Here is a 22,657-nt window from a genome sequence, read left to right on the forward strand (position 1 = left end):
ATGCTTCTCCTCATTGAACCCATGTCTCGACACTCATGGGGTGACAGGTCTTTTCCTTCAGCTGCGCCACACATCTGGAACTCTCTACCACTTAATCTTAGATCTTGTTTTTGTACCACAAAATACAAATCTCTTCTCAAATCTGATCTAATGTCACATGTTTTCATTGACTAATTTTGTTTTGTTTGTTTTTGTTTATGGTTTTACTGTGCCTTGAACACCCACCAGGGTGGGTATGTGCGCATTGCAACTCTTATTATTATTATATTTTTAGTATGAGACCGATTGATCTACTTGTAAAGTTTTACAACTCATTCAATAGCCACCGAGTAAAACACCAGGGCAAACCCCTCCTCATAGCGATAAGTGTAACTGGGTTCTTTTACAGGCATATATTTAGTATTACAAACATCGAACGGTTACAAAAACCAAATGTTTATTTTGTCTTGAATGCAAATAAAATACAGGCCGACCAGGCGATGATTTTTCCACTCAAAAAAAAAAAAAAAAAAACTGCAGTTGAATCTGATAAATGTGAGATGTCTTGAAATTATGTTGACCCTAAACTGACCTGTTGACCTGTGGAAGACTGCTAACGTGCCATTGGCTAGAGCCGCCAGGACGCGACCTTTGGTGTGCCTACAAAAGATTAATAAAAAGAAACAGTTCTATATCAAGCTGCAAAATATTTTGGGCGTAACAAAGAACAAATTTTCCTTATCCTTACCAAGTTCCTGCCTTCCGGCACCATCAAGCCAAGCCCAAATCCCAGTTAAACCCGGTTCATACTTTCTGCGAATGCGAATGCGATACGCATGTTGACGTCACATTTTCGCAACAAATAATTCGCATGGGTTGAGTTGTGCTCAACTCTTTTGCAAATATCGCAGCGAAATCATAGTTGCGACGTCAAATTCGCATCGCATTCGCATTCTTAGGAAGTATGAACCTGGCTTTATTCAACAAGGCAGCACATACGTAAGCAGCATCTAGCAACAGAGTCCAGCATTTTCCTACAGACGACCAGAGCATACTGATCGAAACATTAAGTTGTCAACCACCAGGTCTTTTCCGAACCACATGAAACCACATGGCGCTACCACAAATCTCACTTAATGCGCCTTATTTTTGACCGCGCGGGGCGCTATAAAAAGTATTTTTATCACTTCTGGGGGTATACGCGATTCGCCCTGCAGGCGTAGTAAATTTGCTTTAGAGGTGGATTATAAAGGCTCCTTTAAAAGTCTTATTGTCCGTGATGGATTAGACTACTGTGGTGATACACTGTAATGTGTTCCAATCTTTAATAACTGTTTTGGGTATGAGTAAATACACCCCCGGAAGTGATTGAAAACGCCCTCACGCGGTCAAAAATATGGCCCATTGACAAGTTTTAGATACTTACACTATAGATAAGATTGACTCTTTGAGTTTAATAGAATGAAGACACCTTCTCCACTGAGATACGGCAGAGTGGACGAGCAACCTGGAGGAAAATACAAGACAGCAGAAGAGGTACATGTAGCATTAGTCATTTGAGTTGCGTAGGCTCTCTGAAAGAAATGAAGACAACTCAATATCTTGTTTGGTCGGCAGCGGTAAGCATCTGGTAGCCAGTGAGAAGGACAAAAAGAAAGCTTTAAAAAAAAAGTTGTGTATGCAAGTTCGCCCAAAACAAAAATAAAAGCCACTCTAGGTAAAGGGCTATGAGGAAGACAAACATAGAAATACAGAAACTCAGTGGAGCTGAAGGTAGGAATTTATATTCCTCTTAAAAAGATCATAGGATGAAGGGAAACATGCACCAGGCAAGGAGTTCCAAAGAGATGCAGTACGATGGAAAAAGCTACTGGACTAGCTCTTTGTTCTACATCTAGGCACAGCCACAGTATAGGGATGAGAACAAGCAGAAAACCTGGGCCCAATTTCATGGCTCTGCTTACCGTAAGCACAGAAACGGCGCTTACGGAAAAGCAGGAAATTCTGTGCTTACGGCAAGCGTATTTCACGGGTTAGCGGCGAATTTGGGCTTCTGCGCGTGCGTACTTCACGTTACTAGGCATTCTACGCTTATAAGGCTAGCGCAGAAATTCGGCGCTTGCACATAAGCGGGGAATCGTGTTCGTAAGCGCAGAATTCGGCGGTAAGCAGAGCTATGAAATTGGGCCCTGGTCTCACGCTCAAACACCCTGACAGGAGGAACAAGGTTGGATAGACTGCAAGGTTGGATAGAACTAATTCCAAGTTCTTATATAAACTGCGCCAATAAAGTATCTAAACACTTACAAATGGTCAGATTTATCGGAACCTGAAATAGTATACAAAAAATTAATTGTTCGTTTCTATTCACCGTTAATTTCTGCACGTTTTGACACATCTTGTGTTGCGCTACGATGTTGTTTGGTGGATTTATGGACACTTGAGTGGCTTAAGGTCGAATTTCAAAAGTTGCAAAAGCCCCTATTCACCCCAATTCCAAAAGGGAACTCACATAAGCATCACACTCAGACAAAATGAAGACAAAAGACACAAACTCGTTTCGTTTACATGACCATGAAATTAATTGGCGTATCTTTAACTCTAAAACTGCTGTTATCCTGTCCTCCATTCTTGTTGTGTCCTCCATCATTGTCCTGAGTGGCAAGGAGTCGTCTTCTCATACTCTCAATGAGACCTCTGATCTGTCCCTGGTCAATCCCCTGCCATTTCCTGATCAGGATGCGTTGCAAACCCCTCGAGAGTGGTGTCAGGCTTTATGGCTTTGTTCACTTTCTTCTTCTGCTGCAGAAGTCACCCTCGGACGGCCACTCCTTGGCAGGTCGTCCACGTTTCCCTGTGCTTGGTAGCGATTCCACCATTTACTGACCGTCGCTGGTGACGTTTTCACCTGATGAGCTGCAGCTCGCATCGACCTACCGGCTTCTATCAAACAAACGGTCCGTCCTCTTTCCTGTTTGGTCGTTTGAGCCATCTTTCCTGTTATCTTGAAACACCTTTCCTTGCTTACCATTGTTGTATGCCTCCCATCTTTGACCCCTTTGCTTGGTTACTGACAATTATTGCTGATGTTCATCGCAACCGATTTATCCAAAACGCGACCAAAAAAATCATTTATAAAAGGCGGGCAAAAGAAACGCCGATCTTACTCGTCACAATACAACGATTTAGCTTGAATAGGGGCTTTTGCAACTTTTGAAATTCGACCTTAAGCCACTCAAGTGCCCGTAAATCCACCAAACAACATCGTAGCGCAACACAAGATGTGTCAAAATGTGCAGAAATTAACGGTGACTCGAAATGAATAATTATATTTTGGCATACTGTTTCAGGTTCCGATATATCTGACCATTTGTAAGTGTTTAGATACTTTATTGGCGCAGTTTAGTGCTTTATCACACCCAAGGGTGTCTCAAAGGACCCATTATTTTTTGACAAGGTATGTGAAGCTATGTTCAAGATAAGACCCATTTATTTACATAGCACCACGAGGCACAATCTGCAGGCAGCCATACCAGAAAATACATGGGCAAACAAAACACCTTCTCGGAACATCGCTGAGTGTATTGGGTTCTTCCACATTCATTTTACAACACACCGGCCCTACAGCATTCATCCCGTCCGAAGGATGCAGCATAAATGGTTTAGTGTCCTACTTAAAGACACAAGCGCCAAGACTGGAACTCCAACCCACAGTCTACTGATCAGAAACACAAGAGCTTGAGTCGACTAGCGTAGTCCACCTAGCATTGACTCGTACAGTGTTTGGTCAAACTATTGTCAACTATAGTTCTTCTCTGAACTTGGCCAAAGATTAACCAGTTTTGCCATGTACATAAATTTGATGTTTCGTGTCTGTACTTTGGCGAGGGCAGACTGAGTTTCAGACAATCGTTTCAACTTACCAGCCATCCTGAGCGCCCAGCCACATCGTCGGTTTAATACTACTCATCTTCTCAGCCTCCTCGTACATGACGTCATTCTCGGTCGGCGCGGCGGACAGACCGTCCTTCAGAAGGTCACTCGCTCCGGCCGTGCTTGACCGATGTCTCCTCAGCATCTCGGTCGGGATGGAGTCATTGGTCACACCGAGAGGGTCACCTGAAGTCTCTGTAAGGGTGAATATAATCAAATGAAATTATAATGAAATGATTATGGTCACATTGCATCAATCATCAAAGGAAAAAAAAACCCTAGCTCATTGCAGCTGAGTTCCTATGGGCTTCTGGTCATCAGTAGAACCAGTTTGTGTGAAGTGGGTGTGGCTTTCAGTGGGATTATATTACACTTACGAACAGAATTGTTAAGCAAAGTGTGCTGTAAAAATACCAATCACTTTGATAAAATTAACAGCCAAAAGATGAATCTCGATGTTTGTGAAATCAAGCCCAGGTCAGTTCTACATTAAGGGAGTGCCTCAAAAGTGTGGCATGTTCTAGACCCAACAAAATATTCCTGTAGGCCAGAGCCATATACTTAAAAAAAAATTTTATATGCAAGTCGCTAGAAGGCCACTTCAAGGTGTGGGCTACAATTATTTTTTTCAGAGGCCGTTGCCACCTACTCCTAGGGCTGAAACAGGGTTACCCCTCTTACAGTCCATACGGATGTAAGCTTGGGTATCAACTATCATCAGTCCGAAGCCTGGCCGGCAGAGCAGAATGCCCAATTTTACGTAGCAAGTGGCACGACCGGGATTCGAACCCACACTCTGCTGGTCAAACACGACACCTTGCGAGTTGTTATTGTTATCTTGGGAAAAGTATGTAACATTCCACAAGTTGTCTGACTAGCCAATATGTTCAAGACAAGACAACATCAACCCTCCATGCCACCAGATATTAACACTTTAACATACACCCGAATGAAATTTGTCATTTGATTGGAAGAGTGAAGGTAGTCTTCGCCTCGTTAATTCAAATATGCTATTTTTCAACTCATTAAAATGTCCTCAAGGCTCATAAACATACATTATTTGTACACTCATTGGCTTTGTCCTTTCACTCCCCATTCCATGTACCTCTCCAGAATTCTTGGTTTATTTCAGGGGATTGTCGGTAAGCATTCAGTGACAGTCAACCACGTGTTGGTATGACGGCCAAAAGCATCTCACAACTTTACTTTGGCACATATTATGAATGTTCCTATCTCATGGAATGAAAAAGAACAGCAGAAATGGTGCACACTGTGACATAAACAGTAACATATGTATATTGAGTTGTCAGAACATACAATACTCAAAAGAGATTTACAAATGGTGCTAAAGTAATGTAGTAGTCTCAAAATCAAATTCTTGGAAAATTGCTTCTTTCTCGAAAACTACGATACTTCAGAGGGGGCCGTTTCTCAAGTTTTTATGCTAATAGTTATTTTGTGTAATTACCAATAGTGTCCACTGCCTTTAAGCATATACTCTTTTGTAAAGCACAAATGAAAATAAGTATTGATTATTATGTGCTAAATAAACCTTAAGTCATTATTATTATTTACCCGTATCCGTGCTTGAGGTCGACCCATTCCTCCCAAAGTGTTGTTCACGTACCAGTCCCTCCATGCCGACTGTGTCCTGTAGGGGTGCTGTGGTGGCTGCCGTTGTGATAGACTGCTCGACATCTTTGACCGAGGCGATGTTGGAGAAGTTGGTGTCACCGACTTCCGCTTTGAATTCTGCCGCGTCTTCGCTTTGACTGCCATCCCCTGCAAGGAACAGCATAAGTTTGAAACGAATAAGTCAAAATCAACAAAATGTTTTACTTAGACATTTTTTTTGCTTTTAATGGTTTTCCTAAATATTATACTTATTTTATTGAATGTTTTCAATGCTTTCTTATTTTTTTAAATTTTATTACTATTTCTTACTTTATGATACCTGTTAGTGGCGGTTAACCACTGTTATTTATTTATTTATTTATAAAAAAAAACAATTAAAAATAAAGGATGGTTCTTTTAGTCAAACAAATACTTTGAAGACTACTCTTGTTCAATAGATTCCATTTACAAGGAGCTTAAAAATACGCAACTAAGTAATTTTATAAAATCCATGCAAACTGCACTAATGACCTTATACTCATGAGCCAACGAATAAGAGTTTTTCCTACATGTATGTCACAGTTTTGTTACATTACAATTTTTTAAAGCAAAGGCGTTGAGGCATTGCATGGTGAGGTATCAATATATATTTGGTTTGCGGTAACACCATGTGTGTATCTACTTGCCAGGTAGAGTTTGTTCTTAGAGAGAACTGTCCTTTTTTGTTCTACTACCGCGGAGAAGGTTTAGCAGATGTTCGGGAGACTTCTCAGTTCTGACAAGAACTGTCCTGCAGTCTCCTGACGATGACTAGAGCAAGCTAGTCGAAACGTTGAGACCAATTCAAGAACTGACTCCGCGACAGTGCAGTTAATTACGATCCTATAAGCTAAAGTAGTAGTCCCAAGTAGTATACCTGGCAAGTAGATACACATATGGAGCAAACCAAATATATAAGAAAATATATCTAAGAAGAAAATAAGTCAGGGAAGCTGAAGGTAGGAATTAATATTCCTCATTAACAGTCTCGATTGTAGGATGGAGGGAAAGATGCACGGAGTTCTAAAAAGATGCAGTACAAGGAATCTTTGGTTAAAAGGGTTTTCCTTACTGTCTTGTCCATGTTCCCCTTGACCCTAGCCTTGCTCAAGGCAGTCGCATTATTCGCTCTGAAAAGACGCCGCTGTAAACCCACCCGTATACCCTGTGCATGTTGCGTGCGATCACACTGCATGACCCACCCGAATACACACTGTCACATCGTACGACTACTGTACACACAAGTCATCCCCACTCGTACCACTAACCGCATGCGGAGGCCGTCAGGCCGACAGCCTTGTCGGGTCTGTAACTTATGAAAAAATTGTTACTATTTTATAATAAGCAAGCTTTCAGATTGACGCCATCGACTTCTTAAAGTGGTTGTTCAACTATGTCTTCAAATTGTTGGTAATTCACTCATCTCTGATTACCTTTTTCTGAGGATGGTGTGGAGCTCCTTGGTGTGATGGGTACATTGACCGTTACCAACGTAACCGTTCCTACGCCAGTATCGCTACCACCACTGGTTACCGAGTTGACTGATGCAGTATCGTCTGCTGCCTCTATATCCTCTGATGGATAGTCACTCTCCATCGCTCCTAGAGATCCAAGGAAACAGGATTTCCATTCATTTCCATTTCACAAAGCTAATGTAAAGGTACCACATGGAAGTGTTGTGGCCGAGCGGTTAAGAGCACCATATTCAAACTCTGGTGTTTCTGATCAGCAGAGTGTGGGTTCGAATCCAGCCATGACACTTCCTTAAGCAAGACACTTAACCATTGCTTCATCCTACGGATGGGACATAAAGCTGTTGGTCCCATGTGTTGTGTAACGCATGTAAAAGAACCCAGAGAAGGGGTTTGCCCCTGTGTTCCTGGCTGGGCTGCTGAGTGCGCTGTAGCACCTTGTTTTACTATTATTATTACCAGTAATATACAAAATAATTTTCATATTCATGTTTAATTACACAAATAATCTTCTGTCCAACACTTTCTCCAATAGTTTCCCCACTGTCAGCAACACACACCTTAATAATACACGCTCTAGTAATGATTTGTTTATCCCCTCCTTTGCACACCTTCTTAAAAAAAAAACCTTGTCTCCCATTATGTAACATAGTTCTTAATCTGTCATCATCTTAGTTAAATTGTTCGTCGTGGCCCATCTTGTGGTTCTTGCCTTGTTTGTTTGTTAGGATTTTGGGGTGTTTGTTTTGTTTGTTTGTTGGGATTTTGGGGTGTTTGTTTTGTTTGTTTGTTGGGATTTTGGGGTGTTTGTTTTGTTTGATTGTTGGGATTTTGGGGTGTTTGTTTTGTTTGTTTGTTGGGATTTTGGGGTGTTTGTTTTGTTTGTTTGTTGGGATTTTGGGGTGTTTGTTTTGTTTGTTTGTTGGATTTATGAAATTGTGCCAAGATCTATTGCTTACCTGGTACGCTGGCGATGCAGAGAATGTGTGGATTCTTGACGGGGAAAGCGTCGAGTAATGCCTGAGGTTGGTTGGCGTCGATCACGGTGACTTTACTCACGTCGTGGTTCGTTGTACATATCCAGACTAAAGACGACAGCTGATTCTTAAGACTCTCACAGATTTCTTTCTGCTGTTTCTGAGAAGGATAAAAGTTAAAAACAAAAAAAGTTGGTCAAGTGGGTTCTTCGAGAAAGCCTCTACTACTCTGCATTTATACCATACCTTTTGGTTGGTAGACAGTTTGCAACAGCTTATTCTATTTGCTAAAATGGATTTAGTAATTTTAAGTATTTTTAACTCTTTCAGTGCGAAGGTTGCACATGTACGATCTATTTTATTAATCCGAAAGCACCATTATCGCACCAATACGATCTATTTTATGTATACTGAAAGTGCCATTATCATTCATGTATGATTTTTTGTATGTACTCAAAAAAACTCATCAATCATATACATGTACGACCCAAACATGTTTTAAAAAGAGGGCATTACATGTATCACTCCGGAAATACTATTGACTTTGAGATTTACCAAGGCAACTAAAATCAGCAATTGGTATATTTTGTTTGGTGAGAAAGATTTATCATTTCTCTTGATACAGAATTTTGAAAAACCTCTAAAAGCTGAGCATTTTACGTACAAAATGCAATGAAAACAAAATGAAAGTGTTACATGTATGTGTAACGCGATCAACTGCAAACTTCCTCTGCTAGTTTCCTGCGTGACTACTGAAATGCAAAGGCGCTTAGCATTCATTTCATTCACATCTTTAGCCAATGATGTTCACAGCGCCACCACGACACTAGTGAAAGCCTGCGCATGACCAATACAAAAGCATTGAAAACAGCGTTCCCTGAAGATGCAATGGAATGGAATGTATGGATGTACAAGCCAAACTGAGTTGTATAGCATTGACTTTGATGAATGAGATGTAAAATTTACTGTGATATGATATGAACAAATAAGCTGCCCAACCAAAGTGCCGAGGGCGAAATTCTGTCAATTCAGGCCTTGGACTTCCCTCTTGAAGGGCTCAGTAATTTTCCCTTTGGGGACAATGTAACTTTGTTTTGGATCCTTAGCTGAGAGCTAAAAACACAGGGCACCACAGCAATTGCTGTGGGTGCCGTGGGTTATTTTGTGGCCTGCATTTCAGACGACACTCTCAAACACCCCACCCCACAGAATTTGAGGCAAATAATTAAAAGTAGGCATCTAAATATTTTCATTTATTCATGGGTGCAGTTGTATGCAAATCCAGAACATTCTGATGGTCCAGTGTTTGATGCTGTCATCTCATATGCATTTATAAACACCCGACTTGATCAAAGCAAGAAGACGCCCGAAATTTGGTCGTTCCTGCAACTTGTTATAATAATTGAACTTGTATTATTGCTATCAAAATTAAAAAAATAACAAAAAGTACTTTTGAAACAGGCAGTTAGGTAAGAACTGAAAGTTTGTCCAAGAAAACAAAAAACGCCAGGCAAAATTATTAAAACCAAAAGAACTGACAGCACTGGATGATGAGAAAGCAACAAGCTGGGAAAGAAAAATTTGTCATAATAAAAAAAGAAAATGTATAGATAGAAACGAAAGTCTGCGTCTATAAGTGAATTCTTGGGTCCACCACAACAGTCCACCTACTGTGATCTGGTCATCGAATCGGTCCAACTCGGAGTTTGATCTTTCTTTTCTCTCACTGGTGTCTTGCTCCGGTAAGGTGCTGGAGTAAAACACGCTGGCCCCAACAATGGACCCGCCGTCCCGGGTACGCCCGCCTGTTAGGTTGACCCCCGCTGCACACCATATCTGCGTACACACAGACCGAGACGTAGGAGTTTTAGTGGGGACTGAGTGGCTGGCCTCGGGGGTGTAGGTGGGGTGCGGGTGCTTTTGAGTCAGGTGTACATTGCTGGTGGGGTAGTAGGTTCGAGTGGGTTGGTTGCAAGGATATATTTGAGATTGTACCAAAAAGCAATTGGTGAATGCAATTTTGGGCGCCTGCGAGCGCTTATTGCGAAGCCGTAACGGCATGGGGGAAGCAGTACTCATCACTGTAAGGATGCTGGAGGTTCTTTGGTCTGACTAAACTGTAGATTACTAAGAGAAGTTTGCGATAACACCATGTGAATATCTCTTTTTGAGTAGTGTTGGTTCTGAAATGAACCGGTGGTTAGAACCAATACTTTCCAGAGCCAACACTACTCAAAGGGGTAATCACATGGTGTTATTGCAAACCTTATACTTCCACCAGCAAAGTTTCAAATCCTACTCAAACTGTAGATGACCATGGGAAAAGACATCTTTGAGGTCTTTAAAGTAAGTAAGTGATGAGCTGTGTTCAGCAAGATGGGTTGGAAGTGTAAAGAGGTAGTGTGGTTATAACTTGAGTGAGGTTATCTTGTCTCGCCCATGAGTTTCAACCGAACAGCCGCCATTGCAACTGATAGGTTGAATTGAGTCATGCAGGTTAACAGGTGACCAGCAATGAGCATGCGCGTATTAATCTGCAAACCTTCTAGCTATTAGTTTACCATTTACCGTTTGAAATGTTCTGTGGTGTCTTTGATCAACGCTGTGAGGCCGGTGTAAATGGGGAAGGAGGTGGGAGGGCGTTTGCTGATAGTGGGGGCGGGTGTTCAGAATGTGTGGGAAGCGAAGGCATAGACCTTTTGGCAAACACCCATTACGCAAACCCTAACTTTCGAATGAGGTGCATGCAGTTTTAGATAGCGATCAAACTTGATCGCCAGCTAGACTAGCTTGCACCTCATTCCACGCCAAACACGTGCTTAACGAGTATTTGCGATTCAGGGCTTAGGTGGCGTGGAAAGATGATTTGGTTAATTACAATGTTATATGAATGACAGATTGCACAGTCTTGCTCAGTAACTCATGCCTAGCAGGAAAGTTTCTCAAAAAAAAAACACCCATGTCTCTAACCTTTGTTCCAAGTTCCTTCTCCGCCAACGGTCGGCAAAACACCGGGACAGGCACCCCTACAAGGTTACTGGGCTGTTGGGAGGGGCCCTTGGGTGGGCTGGGTAACTTAGCCGGTAGGCTCCACCCGTAAGCCTGAACCCTGCCGTCGTCTTGCCGTACGTGAGCTTTGACCTTTTTGTACTGTTCTCGTTTGTCCTTGTTTCGTTGGTTGTCGCTGATGTTGGTCAAAAATAAGGAAGTGATTCAAAGAGAGAGAGAGTAAACAAATGATGACAGATCAGGTAAATAATTGAGGCAGAGCTCAAACTTTAAACTGGTAAGAGGCCAGTGAATTCAGTAAGCTCAAGTTTTCTTGTGGTCTTGTTTTTCAACATCTTTGTCTCAAAAGAAGGAAGTTGAACAATTTTGAGTTTGCATCTCACAAATATCTTTCAATATTACGAAGTATCACCACTAAAACAGAAGAGATCAATCTGTTCTAAGTATTTTGTTCAAATGAACCAGTTTAGATTGACAAAACTGTGTTCTCATTTTGATTCTAGTCTCTTCTCATTTTGATTCTAGTCTCTTTTCATTTTGATTCTAGTCTCTTTTCATTTTGATTCCGGTCTCGTAAATACGATTCAAGAACAGTAAAGATTCTGAGCTACAAGTCCTGTGATCTTGTGAATTTGTTGACCAAATTTGAGCCCTGTGGGAGTATTGTGAGTATGCCACAAGAAAGATATTTGGCTTTAGGGCAAAGGCAGATTTGTCCTTTGTTGAACAAACATAAATGATTTGGAACTGAACAAAGAAGAATTGACTAGAGCGGGATTTGAATCATTGACCTCTGGAAATGTGCTGGCGCTCTACCAACTACAAATTGACATTTTCAAATTTTCCTGTTAAAGGCAGTGGACACTATTGGTAGTTACTCAAAATAATTATTAGAATAAAACCCCACTTGGTAACGAGTAATGTGAAGAGGTTGATAGTATAAAGCATTGTGAGAAACGGTTCCCTCTGAAGTGACATAGTTTTCGAGAAAGAAGTTATTTTCCACAAGTTTGATTTTGAGACCTCAGGTTTAGAATTTGAGGTCACGAAATCAAGCATATGAAAGACCACAGCTTCGTGTAACCAGGGTGTTTTTTCTTTCAATGTTATCTCGCAACTTCGACGACCAATTGAGCTCAAGTTTTCACAGGTTTGTTATTTTATGAATATGTTGAGATACACCAAGTGAGAAGACTGGTCTTTGACAACTACCAATAGTGTCCACTGTCTTTAACTTAAAATCAACAATTCTAAATAAAAAACAATGATTCTGTTTCATATTAATTTTTCTGACATTTTTCTCTAGTATAACGGAGCCAATAACCTCTAAGATAAGCAATGTCTGTGCGTATAAGTGCTGGTGATATAGAAACGAGTGGTCTCTTCAAGGTTAAGGTTTTAAATAAAACTAGTTCAAAAGACTAACCCTCTGAAGAACATTGTTTCAAAACTAGCCAATGTGACAATTGTGCAGTATGGAACTACAAAAACAAAATCATAATAATGACACCAATTATGTGAAGAAAAAAAAAAAACATCAAAACAAAACAATGTTATCTCATAAACTTGTAATCGTAAGGTGCTTAACAAAAATGCTTACATTTCAAATAAACAACATAAAACTGAAATGACTATCCGCACTTTGATAAACCAGTTTATTGAATGCTTGAAATCACTCCGCCATTTCAACTGGAGTATCAGGGATATTTGACTCAGCGGTCTCCGAGATATTAATTCTACAATTCTGGAGTGCCACGGCAGCTCAAGGATGTACACTCCCCAGAGAGCTGACAAAGATTAATGGAACATTATTGGCTCAATGACCAGGGGACGATTTCACAAAGAGTTAGGACTAGTCCTAACTAAGGAGAGTTAGGACTAGTCCTAACTAAGGAGAGTTAGGACTAGTCCTAACTAAGGAGAGTTAGGACTAGTCCTAACTAACTAACTAAGGAGAGTTAGGACTAGTCCTAACTAAGGAGAGTTAGGACTAGTCCTAACTAAGGACTAGTCCTAAGAGGTATAACAAGCGTGTGGCTAGTTCTAAGTTAAGACGAGTAACTCGTCCTAACTCTAGATAAGACTAGTCTTAACTCTTTGTAAAATCCACCCCAGGGCCCCATAATGTGAAGTGCACTGATACAATTTTGTAGAATGCAAGAACTACATTGTAGTTCTTTTTTTTATATAATTATTATTACTAAAAACCTCACCTGTCATCCAAGAACTCAAACGCCTTGGTTCTGTTGTCCAGCGACGCAATGGTCTGACTCCGTTGCTTTCCTGTTGGTGTGACATGGGAGGTAGGGGCATTGTAGCGAATGTTTGCGTGAGGGTAGCCTGGTTTCCTTGGCGGGGCTGCCGGTGTGGTGCTGAACAAATTGCTGAAGCTGTAGGAGAGACAAGCATCAGCTAGGAGGAGTTAAGAGCTATCCTGTTTCCTAGTGTGACATAATTCCACTGTAAGCCATACCAACTTCATACTAACTGGCTCCACTGATTACCAGGAGCCCATGGAAGTTGCATTGAGCTAGTTTAAAAAAAAAATGATTTATGCAAGAAAAGTCTAATAATTAACTTGGGTTTTACATACGTTTTTCAAAGACTCAAGGTCCTCTCAGAATTAAACGTTTCTGTCATTTAGAAATGAATGATAAAAAGTGTGAATTCGGGTAAAATTACACACAAATGTTTTGGTGTGGCAGGAAGTTCTGACCCCGTACACTCCCTCTTTTGAATCATCATCCTCCAGCCTATGTCGATTTCCTATAATTGGAGACAGCACTCCGGGGGACAAATTTCCCTAGGAGACTGGAAGTAGTGAAAACTTTGTTCGTCCAGCACATTTGTACTCGTGTGACGCAACAACTCAACAGAATATAGCAATCTAAATGACCCATCCGGTTTGGAATTTTTCTCGTAAATTTGAAAAAAAATTAAAATCGATTATTAAGGCCGGGTGATTTTGGCTAAGCAGTTATCATGCAAAACCTTGCGATTGATTTGAGTAGGATCCGCGGTTCAGACACAGTTGAAAAATTGTTGTCTTTTGAGCAGAAAAAAAAACTTAATCTTTGAAGAACTTACAACTTCCAGACGGATGATTTATTCTTCTTTCCTTCAAAGGATGGATGTTCTCTGGAAGCTCTGCAAGATAAAATTAAATAAATATTTAGAAAGAATTAATAAGGTATTTTTTCCAACAATGTCTTGTTCAAGGCCACCTCAAGATTAGGGCTACATTTCAGCTGTGAGCAGGGGCACGTTGCCACCTACTCATGGGGCTTAAACAGGGTGACCCCCCGTCACAGCCTATAAGGATGTACATGTAGGCATGGGTATCATCCACTATAGGAGTCTGGTTGCTAGAGCAGAATGCACTACCTTCCCTACATTTTAGGCTCAAATTACCGTATTTTCCTGCGGATAAGACGCTCGGCGGACAAGGCGCAGGGCGCTAACATGACCCCAAAAAATTCAAACGTCAGCACCCAAGGCGCACCGCCGCACAAGGTGCATGTTTAACCGCACACAAAAGAACACCTGGCGCCACCCGGTGTCGGTACATTGACACAAAGACGTAATTTGTTGCCTTTGAGAACCTACGTATACCGACCTTCATCCAATCAACCAACGCTGTATATTGTTAATAACATAAAGTTCAGCCCAATCAGCGGGCAGAAACCATGATCCACGCACTGTCTGAAGTTAGTTTTATTTGCAACATGAACACAATGCCTCCCTGGACAGCCGACGTCCCACAACGAGGATCCTTGCTGATACAGATACATTGCAACAACAGACGGACGTAGCGTGTGTGTGTAGTAATGTATCCGCCGGCCGGGATGTCGCTGCATGCACATTCATATGCACATGTACACTGTGGATTGCGCTGCTCAATCTCGAGATTGCACAACAGATGTTGGGCACCGTATTGAGCGATGTTCGCCGACAGGTTGCGCTACGCCCTCGCATTTGTGCTGCCTGGAAATGCGCTAAACCCACGTGACTGTGCGAATCCCAAGCATGCCCAAACACCTCGAGTATTGTCTCAATGCGTTTACTGCTGGTTCGCGTAATTTTTACCAATAGAGGGCGTTTAACCTCACGCTATTACATTGTTCCAAAACGCCCTCTAGAGTTCAATGTTTCTTGTATTTATTGTCACACGCACAGTAATAACGACTACAGGCGTGATTTCTGCTTTTGTGTTGTGTGATTAAACTTACAGACCTCGGAACGGTTGCGTTTTTGGGCTTATTTTCTGTTTCATTTTGAGAGATTTTTGAGTCTGAACTTGGACATGGTTGATTTTTACAGGCAAGTTTCATGCAAGGGCAAACATGATTTTAACAACCGTTCCTACCCAAAGTTTTGAAGCAATAAAATAACTTCAATAAAATAAAATGTGTTTTCGTACCTAATTTTTTTGGCTAGTGTTGTATTACTTTATTTGGCCTCTTACAAACAAATACAAATCATATCCTAGTAAGATAATGCTACGTTCCCATAATATTTTGCAAAGCAAACTTCTAAAAAGAGGCAATAAATATTAATACGACTTGAACGTTTATTTTAACAATAGTATAAACTCTTGTTCTACCAAAGATGACAGTTAAGTTCCCAAAGCAATCACAAAGGTCTAAGAAGAGGCAAATACAAATCTACATAAATACCCCATCCTTTTAAAATACGTTCAGCCTAAAGCACACTTCAGAGATCATTGTTCTCTACAATAAAAAAAACCCAAAGTTTACCACACAATAGCGGTTGGGTGAATGACGTTTGTATGAAGTTATTGACTGTCAATCGTTTTCGGAATGAATACCCAGCCACACAGAAAAACGTTTGTACACCGCCGACGTCTGTTGGACCGAAAGCTAGACGCATTGCGGCATTGACGGAATGAAAGCACGGTCATGGGGAATAAACACGTTGCAGCATTGTTGGAATAATTGGACCGTCTGGGGGATTGCGGCAATGTTCGAACGAAAATACGGCCTCAGTGTCTGAATAGCCTTGTTTCACGGCATTATTGAGTAAGGATTCTTTACACAAAGACCGCTGATTTGAACTGGACATGAAGGTATTCTTTATTTCACGCAGTGATCATCAACAAAAAATCAATCGTCAGCAGACAAGGCGCATCGAAAGGTAAGACGCATCAATGTTTTTGGGGTCTAAAAAGTCAGATAAGACACGTCTTATCCGCAGGAAAATACGGTTACCACAAAGGGGTAGGGCACAACTCTTTTTTTCCTTGGGACAAACAGGCATCAATGATTATTTCGTAACATGTTTTTGAGAAAGGGATTACTTCTCACTCAAATATTAAAAGACTTCAGGCCTGAAGCCTTTTACTAAGCATCTGAAAGCACACAAATTTGCGCAACAAGGGTGTTTTTTCTTTCGTTATTCTCTTGCAACTTCTATGACCAAATGGGTCCAAATTTTCACATACATGCTGGGATACACCAAGTGAGACTACTGGTCTTTCACAACAACCAAAGGTGTCCAGTGCCTTTGAGACGCTACATAAGACTTTGATGTTATTATTATTATTTATGGACAGACTTCCTACCTGATCATCTCAGTCCACCGTACAGCTTCTTGTAGTTCCATCAGACGTTCCTTGTATTGGTTCCTTTCCATCAGGACCCTGGCCATCTCAACGCGGGTGAAACGCTTCCTCTGCGCCATGGGCACACCATCATCTTCGTCTACGGCAGCTACCTTGTCGTTTTCTTCTCTTAATCTGTTCATGAAAGTTAACAAAGCAATAACTTAATTTTGCCATTCAATGTCATTTAATTGAGGAGTCATGTAGTTCTGTCAGGTAAAATTCCATTATTATTTTCCAACAAAGAATAGCACAATTCTCCAATTTTGTTTGTGAGTACATACTTCTTCATCTCTTCTTCCAGTTCAGTGATGCGTAGATTAAGACGTCCCTTGGTCGTCTGTAAACCATTTATTTCCTGTCGTTGAACCTCAATCTCAGACATCAACTCATCAACCTTGGCAATTAGGTCATCTTTCACTACATTCAGGGCATTCCTTGAAAAGAAAAAAAAAGAAAAAAAATTAAATAAAAATGAGACGACATTTTTTTTTAGAAATAGAATCATCTGTTGAAAACTGCTTACCACCTTCTGCACGTGGTGCATGTGTGTTTGCAAATTTCCAATGGTGTCACATTTCAATCCTAGCAGAGTCTTTTCCGACTTGAAAATTATGAGACCTAATCCTTTTTACATAGCACCATAGGTGTTGGAGCAATATGCTGCCAATCAAACCAGGAACACCAGGACGAACTCCTTCTCTTTTCGATAAGTAGACTTGAACCTTTTTTGTGCGTTACACAACACACAGGACCAATGGCTTTACATGTACGCCCCATCACAGGACGAAGCATCATTGTTAAGTGTCTTGCTTAAGGACATAACTCTCGAACCCTCACCCTGCTGAACAGAAACACCAGAGCTTGACACATGAGACCATCAAAAAAAAAATTGCACCAAAAATGATTCAAATATGTTCCTAAATGGAGATGATTATTCAAGGGAGCCAAGGAACACCTTGTCCTAAGCAGCTTAGTAAGTAAGCAGTAAGTTCCAAAATATTAATGCAAGAAAAAGAAAAAAAAATCTACCTTCAGAAATAAACACAAGCAAGTAAAGCAGCCACTGATATTACTATTTTTTTTAAAGAAATCTACAAGGAATCAGAAGTGTTTAAACCAGTTATATGTAAGAACTAGAGGGCGCACTGATGATGCTGCTTGCACAAACGCGACGGGACCGCAAGGAGAGACAAGCGTTGTTTTGTACGCGCGTTGAATATGAAGTACATGTTGGAGTTTGTGTTTATTGAACGCTACGCGATGCTGTTTTGTCAACTTACAAAATGGCCGCACAAACACACGCTGTGCGATGCCATTGTGTAACTTAGAAAATGGCCGTATGCGTGCATGCTGGGCCACGTATATAGGCAAGTGCGCCCTCTTGTTCTTATACATAACTCTATGGTTTAAACCAATATCATAATCCATAAAAATTTGTAACAGCGCACTGAACTCGAGCTCTTTTGTTTCTGATCAGTACTGTGTTGATAAGAGTCCCAGTCTAGACACTTAATGGGCAACACACTTCATGATTTGGCACATAAAAGAACACAGTTCACTTATCGCCAAGAAAAAGAGGTTTGCCCCCGTGCTCCTTGCTTAGCTGTTGAATGCACGGCAGAAGGTGCTACATAAATATGTCTCATAATTCAACAATTACAAAACATTTCTTAAAAAGTTCTCTTTGTTGCAAGAGCAGATATTGCAACCGCTCTAAAACTGAGTCAGACAGTCTTAAGCCCAGTTCATACTTCCTGCGCATGCGAATGCGAAGCAAACTTGACGTGAATTTGACGTCACAACCCTCCTTTCGCACCGATATTCGCAAGTGAGTTGAACAGAGTTGCCCTGCTGCAAGCTATTCGTTGCGAATTTGTGACGTAACGTCAACATTCGATTGCATTCGCAGGAAGTATGAACCGGGCTTTAGTTAGTCACAAGAGGCCAGTTGTAGTGTCATGACAGCTGTTGATATCTCAACAAAAAAATATCAAAACAGCATTTTCAAACGAGTCTCAACGCTTACTTTGTTGCTCTGAGTTCCGAGTTTTCCTCCAAGATGTTCTCCACTTCTTTGCCCATACCTGAAAAATAAACATAAGCAACAAACATTTAAATAAGTTATTATGCGAATGTCATCTTTAAAAAAATGCACAAAATGAATAAATAAATACAAAAATGAATACAAATGATCAATTTCAATTTTTTTTCAAAAAAAATAAAAATATATATATATATATATATATGACTACAGAAAGTGAAACAGGATTATGATATTGAAGCAGCATGATATACATGTATTTGTTGATTTTATCTTAACTTGACCTTTAACTCTTTCAGTCATCTTATTTTCAAAGAACAATGTTTGAAAATGGTGAAAGGTGGGGGTAACTACCTTCTTATGACTCGATGATCGATTGAGCTTAAACTTTTACAGGTTTGCTATTTCATGTATATGTTAGGTCACATAAAGTGTGTATACTGGTCGTTGACATTTTCTAAAATGTGTTATATACAGACAGGACTTGCATGGTCTTTCCCATATCTGGGTTACATTTCACAAAGAGCTAAGATTGATCTTAATCTTTATCAATCGTACTAAGCTTCTGTTTTTAGTGCAAAGTGTACTATCGCTATCAATCTAGAGTGGCCTTTTTACTGCAATAATTATGTGAAAAGCTCTAAAACTGTAATCTAGGTGCTACATCTCTTTGAAGAGACTCTTTTACTTTTTCTAAGTTTAGTTCCTAATGATTCTATAGGAAATCCACATAGATGTGGGAAATGTTATAAGGACCTGACTTAAACCACGGTAGATTTCTTGAAAGGTAATCTATCGAAATGTTATCACTTTCTAATTTCTATCCAAATGCTATGCTTCGGCTGGAAGCACTAAAGCAAATGTTATCAAAGTAAGGCATCCCTTTTTCTTAACCCCCCCCCCCCAAAAAAAAACCCAAATAAGAACATTCCTAAAGATATAAATATGAATGTAGAATGTTTTACATAAGTCTATTCCTCCACCAAATTTTGTATTAAGACAACCTCTTTTGAGTATTTTCCAGCCCCAACCTGGGCCCATTTTCAAGATGCTACTTACTAAAGAATTCATCACTTACTTGGATCCCTGTAAGGCTGTACTTTTATTACCATTGGCAAGATGTAAGTGCAAGTTCCACTGTAATCAGTGCCATGAAAATGGGCACAGAATGTTTGACGGACTTAAAAAGCCACAATCTTAAGAAGCCAGTATTTTCTTCTTGAAATAATTTCTTCTTCAACCATCTTTTCAAAATATGAAGAATATAATATAAATGACAGTTGAGATCAACATGACGTGAAACTAAAAATAATCCAATAATTTGCATATAATCAACGTTACAATGACATGCAAGACCAGACATTAAGAAAAACGAACAGACAAAAAAAACACCAAAACTGCCTTTAGCAATCGGGCTAGCTCGGTGGTCTAGTGGTAAGACATCAAGGCCCAATTTCATAGAGCTGCTAAGCACAACAATTTGCCAAGCATGAAATTTTTGCCTTGATAAAAACAGGATTACCAACCAAACTTCTACGTGATTTTCAGGATAAGCAAACAACAGTTGAATACCAGTAACAAGCGCTGTATGCAACAAACGGATATTTGGTTGGTAATCCTATTTTTATCAAGGAAGAAATTTCATGCTAAGCAAAATTTGTGCTTAGCAGCTCTATGAAATTGGGCCCTGCTCTAGCAATGCAAAGGTCATGGGTTTGAATCCCGACCGAGTGATTTGCCTGTGGATTTTTTTCCACAGAACTCAGAAAAGTACTGAGCAGTGCTTAATACACATCAGTGCTAGGGTAAAAAACAAATTATATTCTTAATTCTGTTGCAAAATTAACTTGTATTATATCTATCATATCATGTGCAATTTAAATAACAACGTATGACCATATTCCCACGCATCCATTTCCATATAAATGCACCGGACCCAAAATGTTTCCAGTTGCAAATATAGTCTGGCGCCATTTTGCATACAATCATATCTGGTATTATTTGTACATGTGCACACGGGTATTCTGAAGTAGCTAGATCTAATGCTTGGGACTCTTGAACTATAATGAGCCCAAATTGCAGTTGGTTATTAGTTGGTGACGATTGAGATCTACACAGGGTGCGTTCGTTTGGGTTCCCTTGGTCGACCCCGGCGTGTGGTTTTTTTCTTCTTTCCAGGACGAACGTGTGCAGATAATTACCCATGTTTGTCCTGGGGGGAAAAACCACCACACACCGGGGCTCCCAGGGAAGCTAAACGAACGCACCCAATGTCTGCAGCCTGAACAGATTGTGTACGACAAAATCAAAGGGAGATATTTAGAATTACGTTCAACATATAGACCCCGTTGCATATGACATCACACTCTCAAAAAGGAGGCAGATCATGGGACACTAGCTGTTCTCTGTGCGTAAAAATGTGCACATGAACTCAGCGTACCTGTAGCGTTTCGCATTATGCAAGGGGAGCTATTAGTTTCTTACACAATACAGAACGCACCTCCGAACAATGCGCGTAATTTTGGGTGTCAACTCTCTTTTGTGCATGTTTGTATACGATTTTGACACCCAAAATGACACCCAGGATAGGCACATGTGAGTGCCCTGCGCCTATTAAGGGGAAAGGGGCACCCCAGGAGCACCCCGGGAGAAAGATATTGAAAAAATATGACTGCTTATATTGGGGCTAGATAGCTCAGTTGGTAGAACACCAATACGTTAATCTGTAGGTTCACCAAAAATTTGAATACAATCTATTATCTCACTGTCTATAGTCAGTTACTGAAACAACGGCATAGGCTTAGGGGCTCCCGCTCCTACCTTGTCAGCAGCTGCTTCCTTAGGCCGTGTCCGAAATGGGGACTTTGGCTACAGCTACGGCTAGATCAGCGCGTCTACCAGTGTTGAAGAATAAGCCAATGTGCTGATCTAGCCGAAGCTGTAGCCGCAGTTGCTGTTTTCGACATGGCCTTAAATTCCTATCCTGAAAGTGTACACTTTCAAAATGACCGACAGCCACAGTCGTCAGAGCTGAAGCCTAAGCCCGTTCCGTGGTTTTAAAAAGGGCCTTAAAATACCAGGAAACATACAAACAATTCTACACACGTCGTTTTTCTGAATAGTACAATCTACAATTCACCACAGCATGCACAAGTCATTTTATCCGTGGTCTTACCGTAGAAGTTATCAGGAGTCATGACTGTTAATAGGAGAAGATGCAGCAAGGGGTGGGGAGGGAGTAGAAGAAGAAAGATCACAGCAAAATGCATTGTTAGAATATGCATGATTCATACAACAGACAAGGTGCTTTTGTCACAAACAAAATATGTTTAAATTATTGTGTCTGTGCATGGAACACATAGTCATGATGATGCAAAGCGCAGCATTTTTCACTAACAGTCATAATTTTCTGCTTAGTGTTAACGCAGAAAATCTTCCATGCTAGCCATGTTAGTAAGGAACTACATGGCTCGAGCACAAACCGTAGCTTCTAGAAATTTAAAAAATGCATGCGCATAACTGAGAGTGTTTGCTTATACATGTATGCATAAGGACACCATTAATGGGTTTATCTTAAAGTTGTGGTGCACAGCGGCCATCAAAACCTGTAGTCTGCAGGGCTCCAAATCAGTATTAGACTACCGAGTATATCTACATCTACTTACCCACACGACAAAAATAGAACTCTTCTCTCAGTGTTTGTTGAAATAAAAACACTTGACAATTTAAAACTGTCTTTTCATTTTGATTCTGGTCTTTCCTCATTTTGATTAAAGTCTTGTAAATGAAATTCTGGTTCAGTTCAAAATTCAGTTTTCTGAAACGAGCAGAACAAAAGTCCCAAACTGTATGTGTGATTAAGGTAGAAATTTGGGCCCTGGTCTGTTCTTGAGTTATTTCAAAGATGCCGCTTCTATCCATGCGCGGCACAAAGGAATATGCCATGTTTCCTGCTCCATAAGATCCATGA

The 22,657-nt window shown here is 40.5% G+C and overlaps 1 protein-coding gene across 6 annotated transcripts in view; it reads right to left on the minus strand.

Annotated features, from left to right (window-relative positions):
* The window catches only part of LOC117293936 (C-Jun-amino-terminal kinase-interacting protein 4-like), a 69,271-nt gene that overhangs the window by 10,626 nt on the left and 35,988 nt on the right, over window positions 1-22,657 (minus strand). For 3 of the 6 annotated variants that reach the window (XM_033776429.1, XM_033776430.1, XM_033776432.1), the window contains exons 9-22: window positions 21,863-21,886; window positions 18,673-18,730; window positions 16,928-17,080; window positions 16,605-16,778; window positions 14,111-14,170; window positions 13,237-13,413; window positions 10,985-11,198; window positions 9,686-9,850; window positions 7,997-8,174; window positions 6,999-7,166; window positions 5,488-5,694; window positions 3,903-4,107; window positions 1,406-1,486; window positions 572-639 (exon numbers count right to left, since the gene is read on the minus strand). In XM_033776429.1, the coding sequence (XP_033632320.1) occupies window positions 572-639; window positions 1,406-1,486; window positions 3,903-4,107; window positions 5,488-5,694; window positions 6,999-7,166; window positions 7,997-8,174; window positions 9,686-9,850; window positions 10,985-11,198; window positions 13,237-13,413; window positions 14,111-14,170; window positions 16,605-16,778; window positions 16,928-17,080; window positions 18,673-18,730; window positions 21,863-21,886 (1,932 nt within the window). The remainder of the gene's footprint in view (window positions 1-571; window positions 640-1,405; window positions 1,487-3,902; window positions 4,108-5,487; window positions 5,695-6,998; window positions 7,167-7,996; window positions 8,175-9,685; window positions 9,851-10,984; window positions 11,199-13,236; window positions 13,414-14,110; window positions 14,171-16,604; window positions 16,779-16,927; window positions 17,081-18,672; window positions 18,731-21,862; window positions 21,887-22,657) is intronic. The other 3 variants (XM_033776431.1, XM_033776433.1, XM_033776434.1) reach the window with 2 other exon arrangements.

Source organism: Asterias rubens, chromosome 8 (assembly GCF_902459465.1).
Source record: "Asterias rubens chromosome 8, eAstRub1.3, whole genome shotgun sequence".
NCBI lineage: Eukaryota > Metazoa > Echinodermata > Asteroidea > Forcipulatida > Asteriidae > Asterias > Asterias rubens.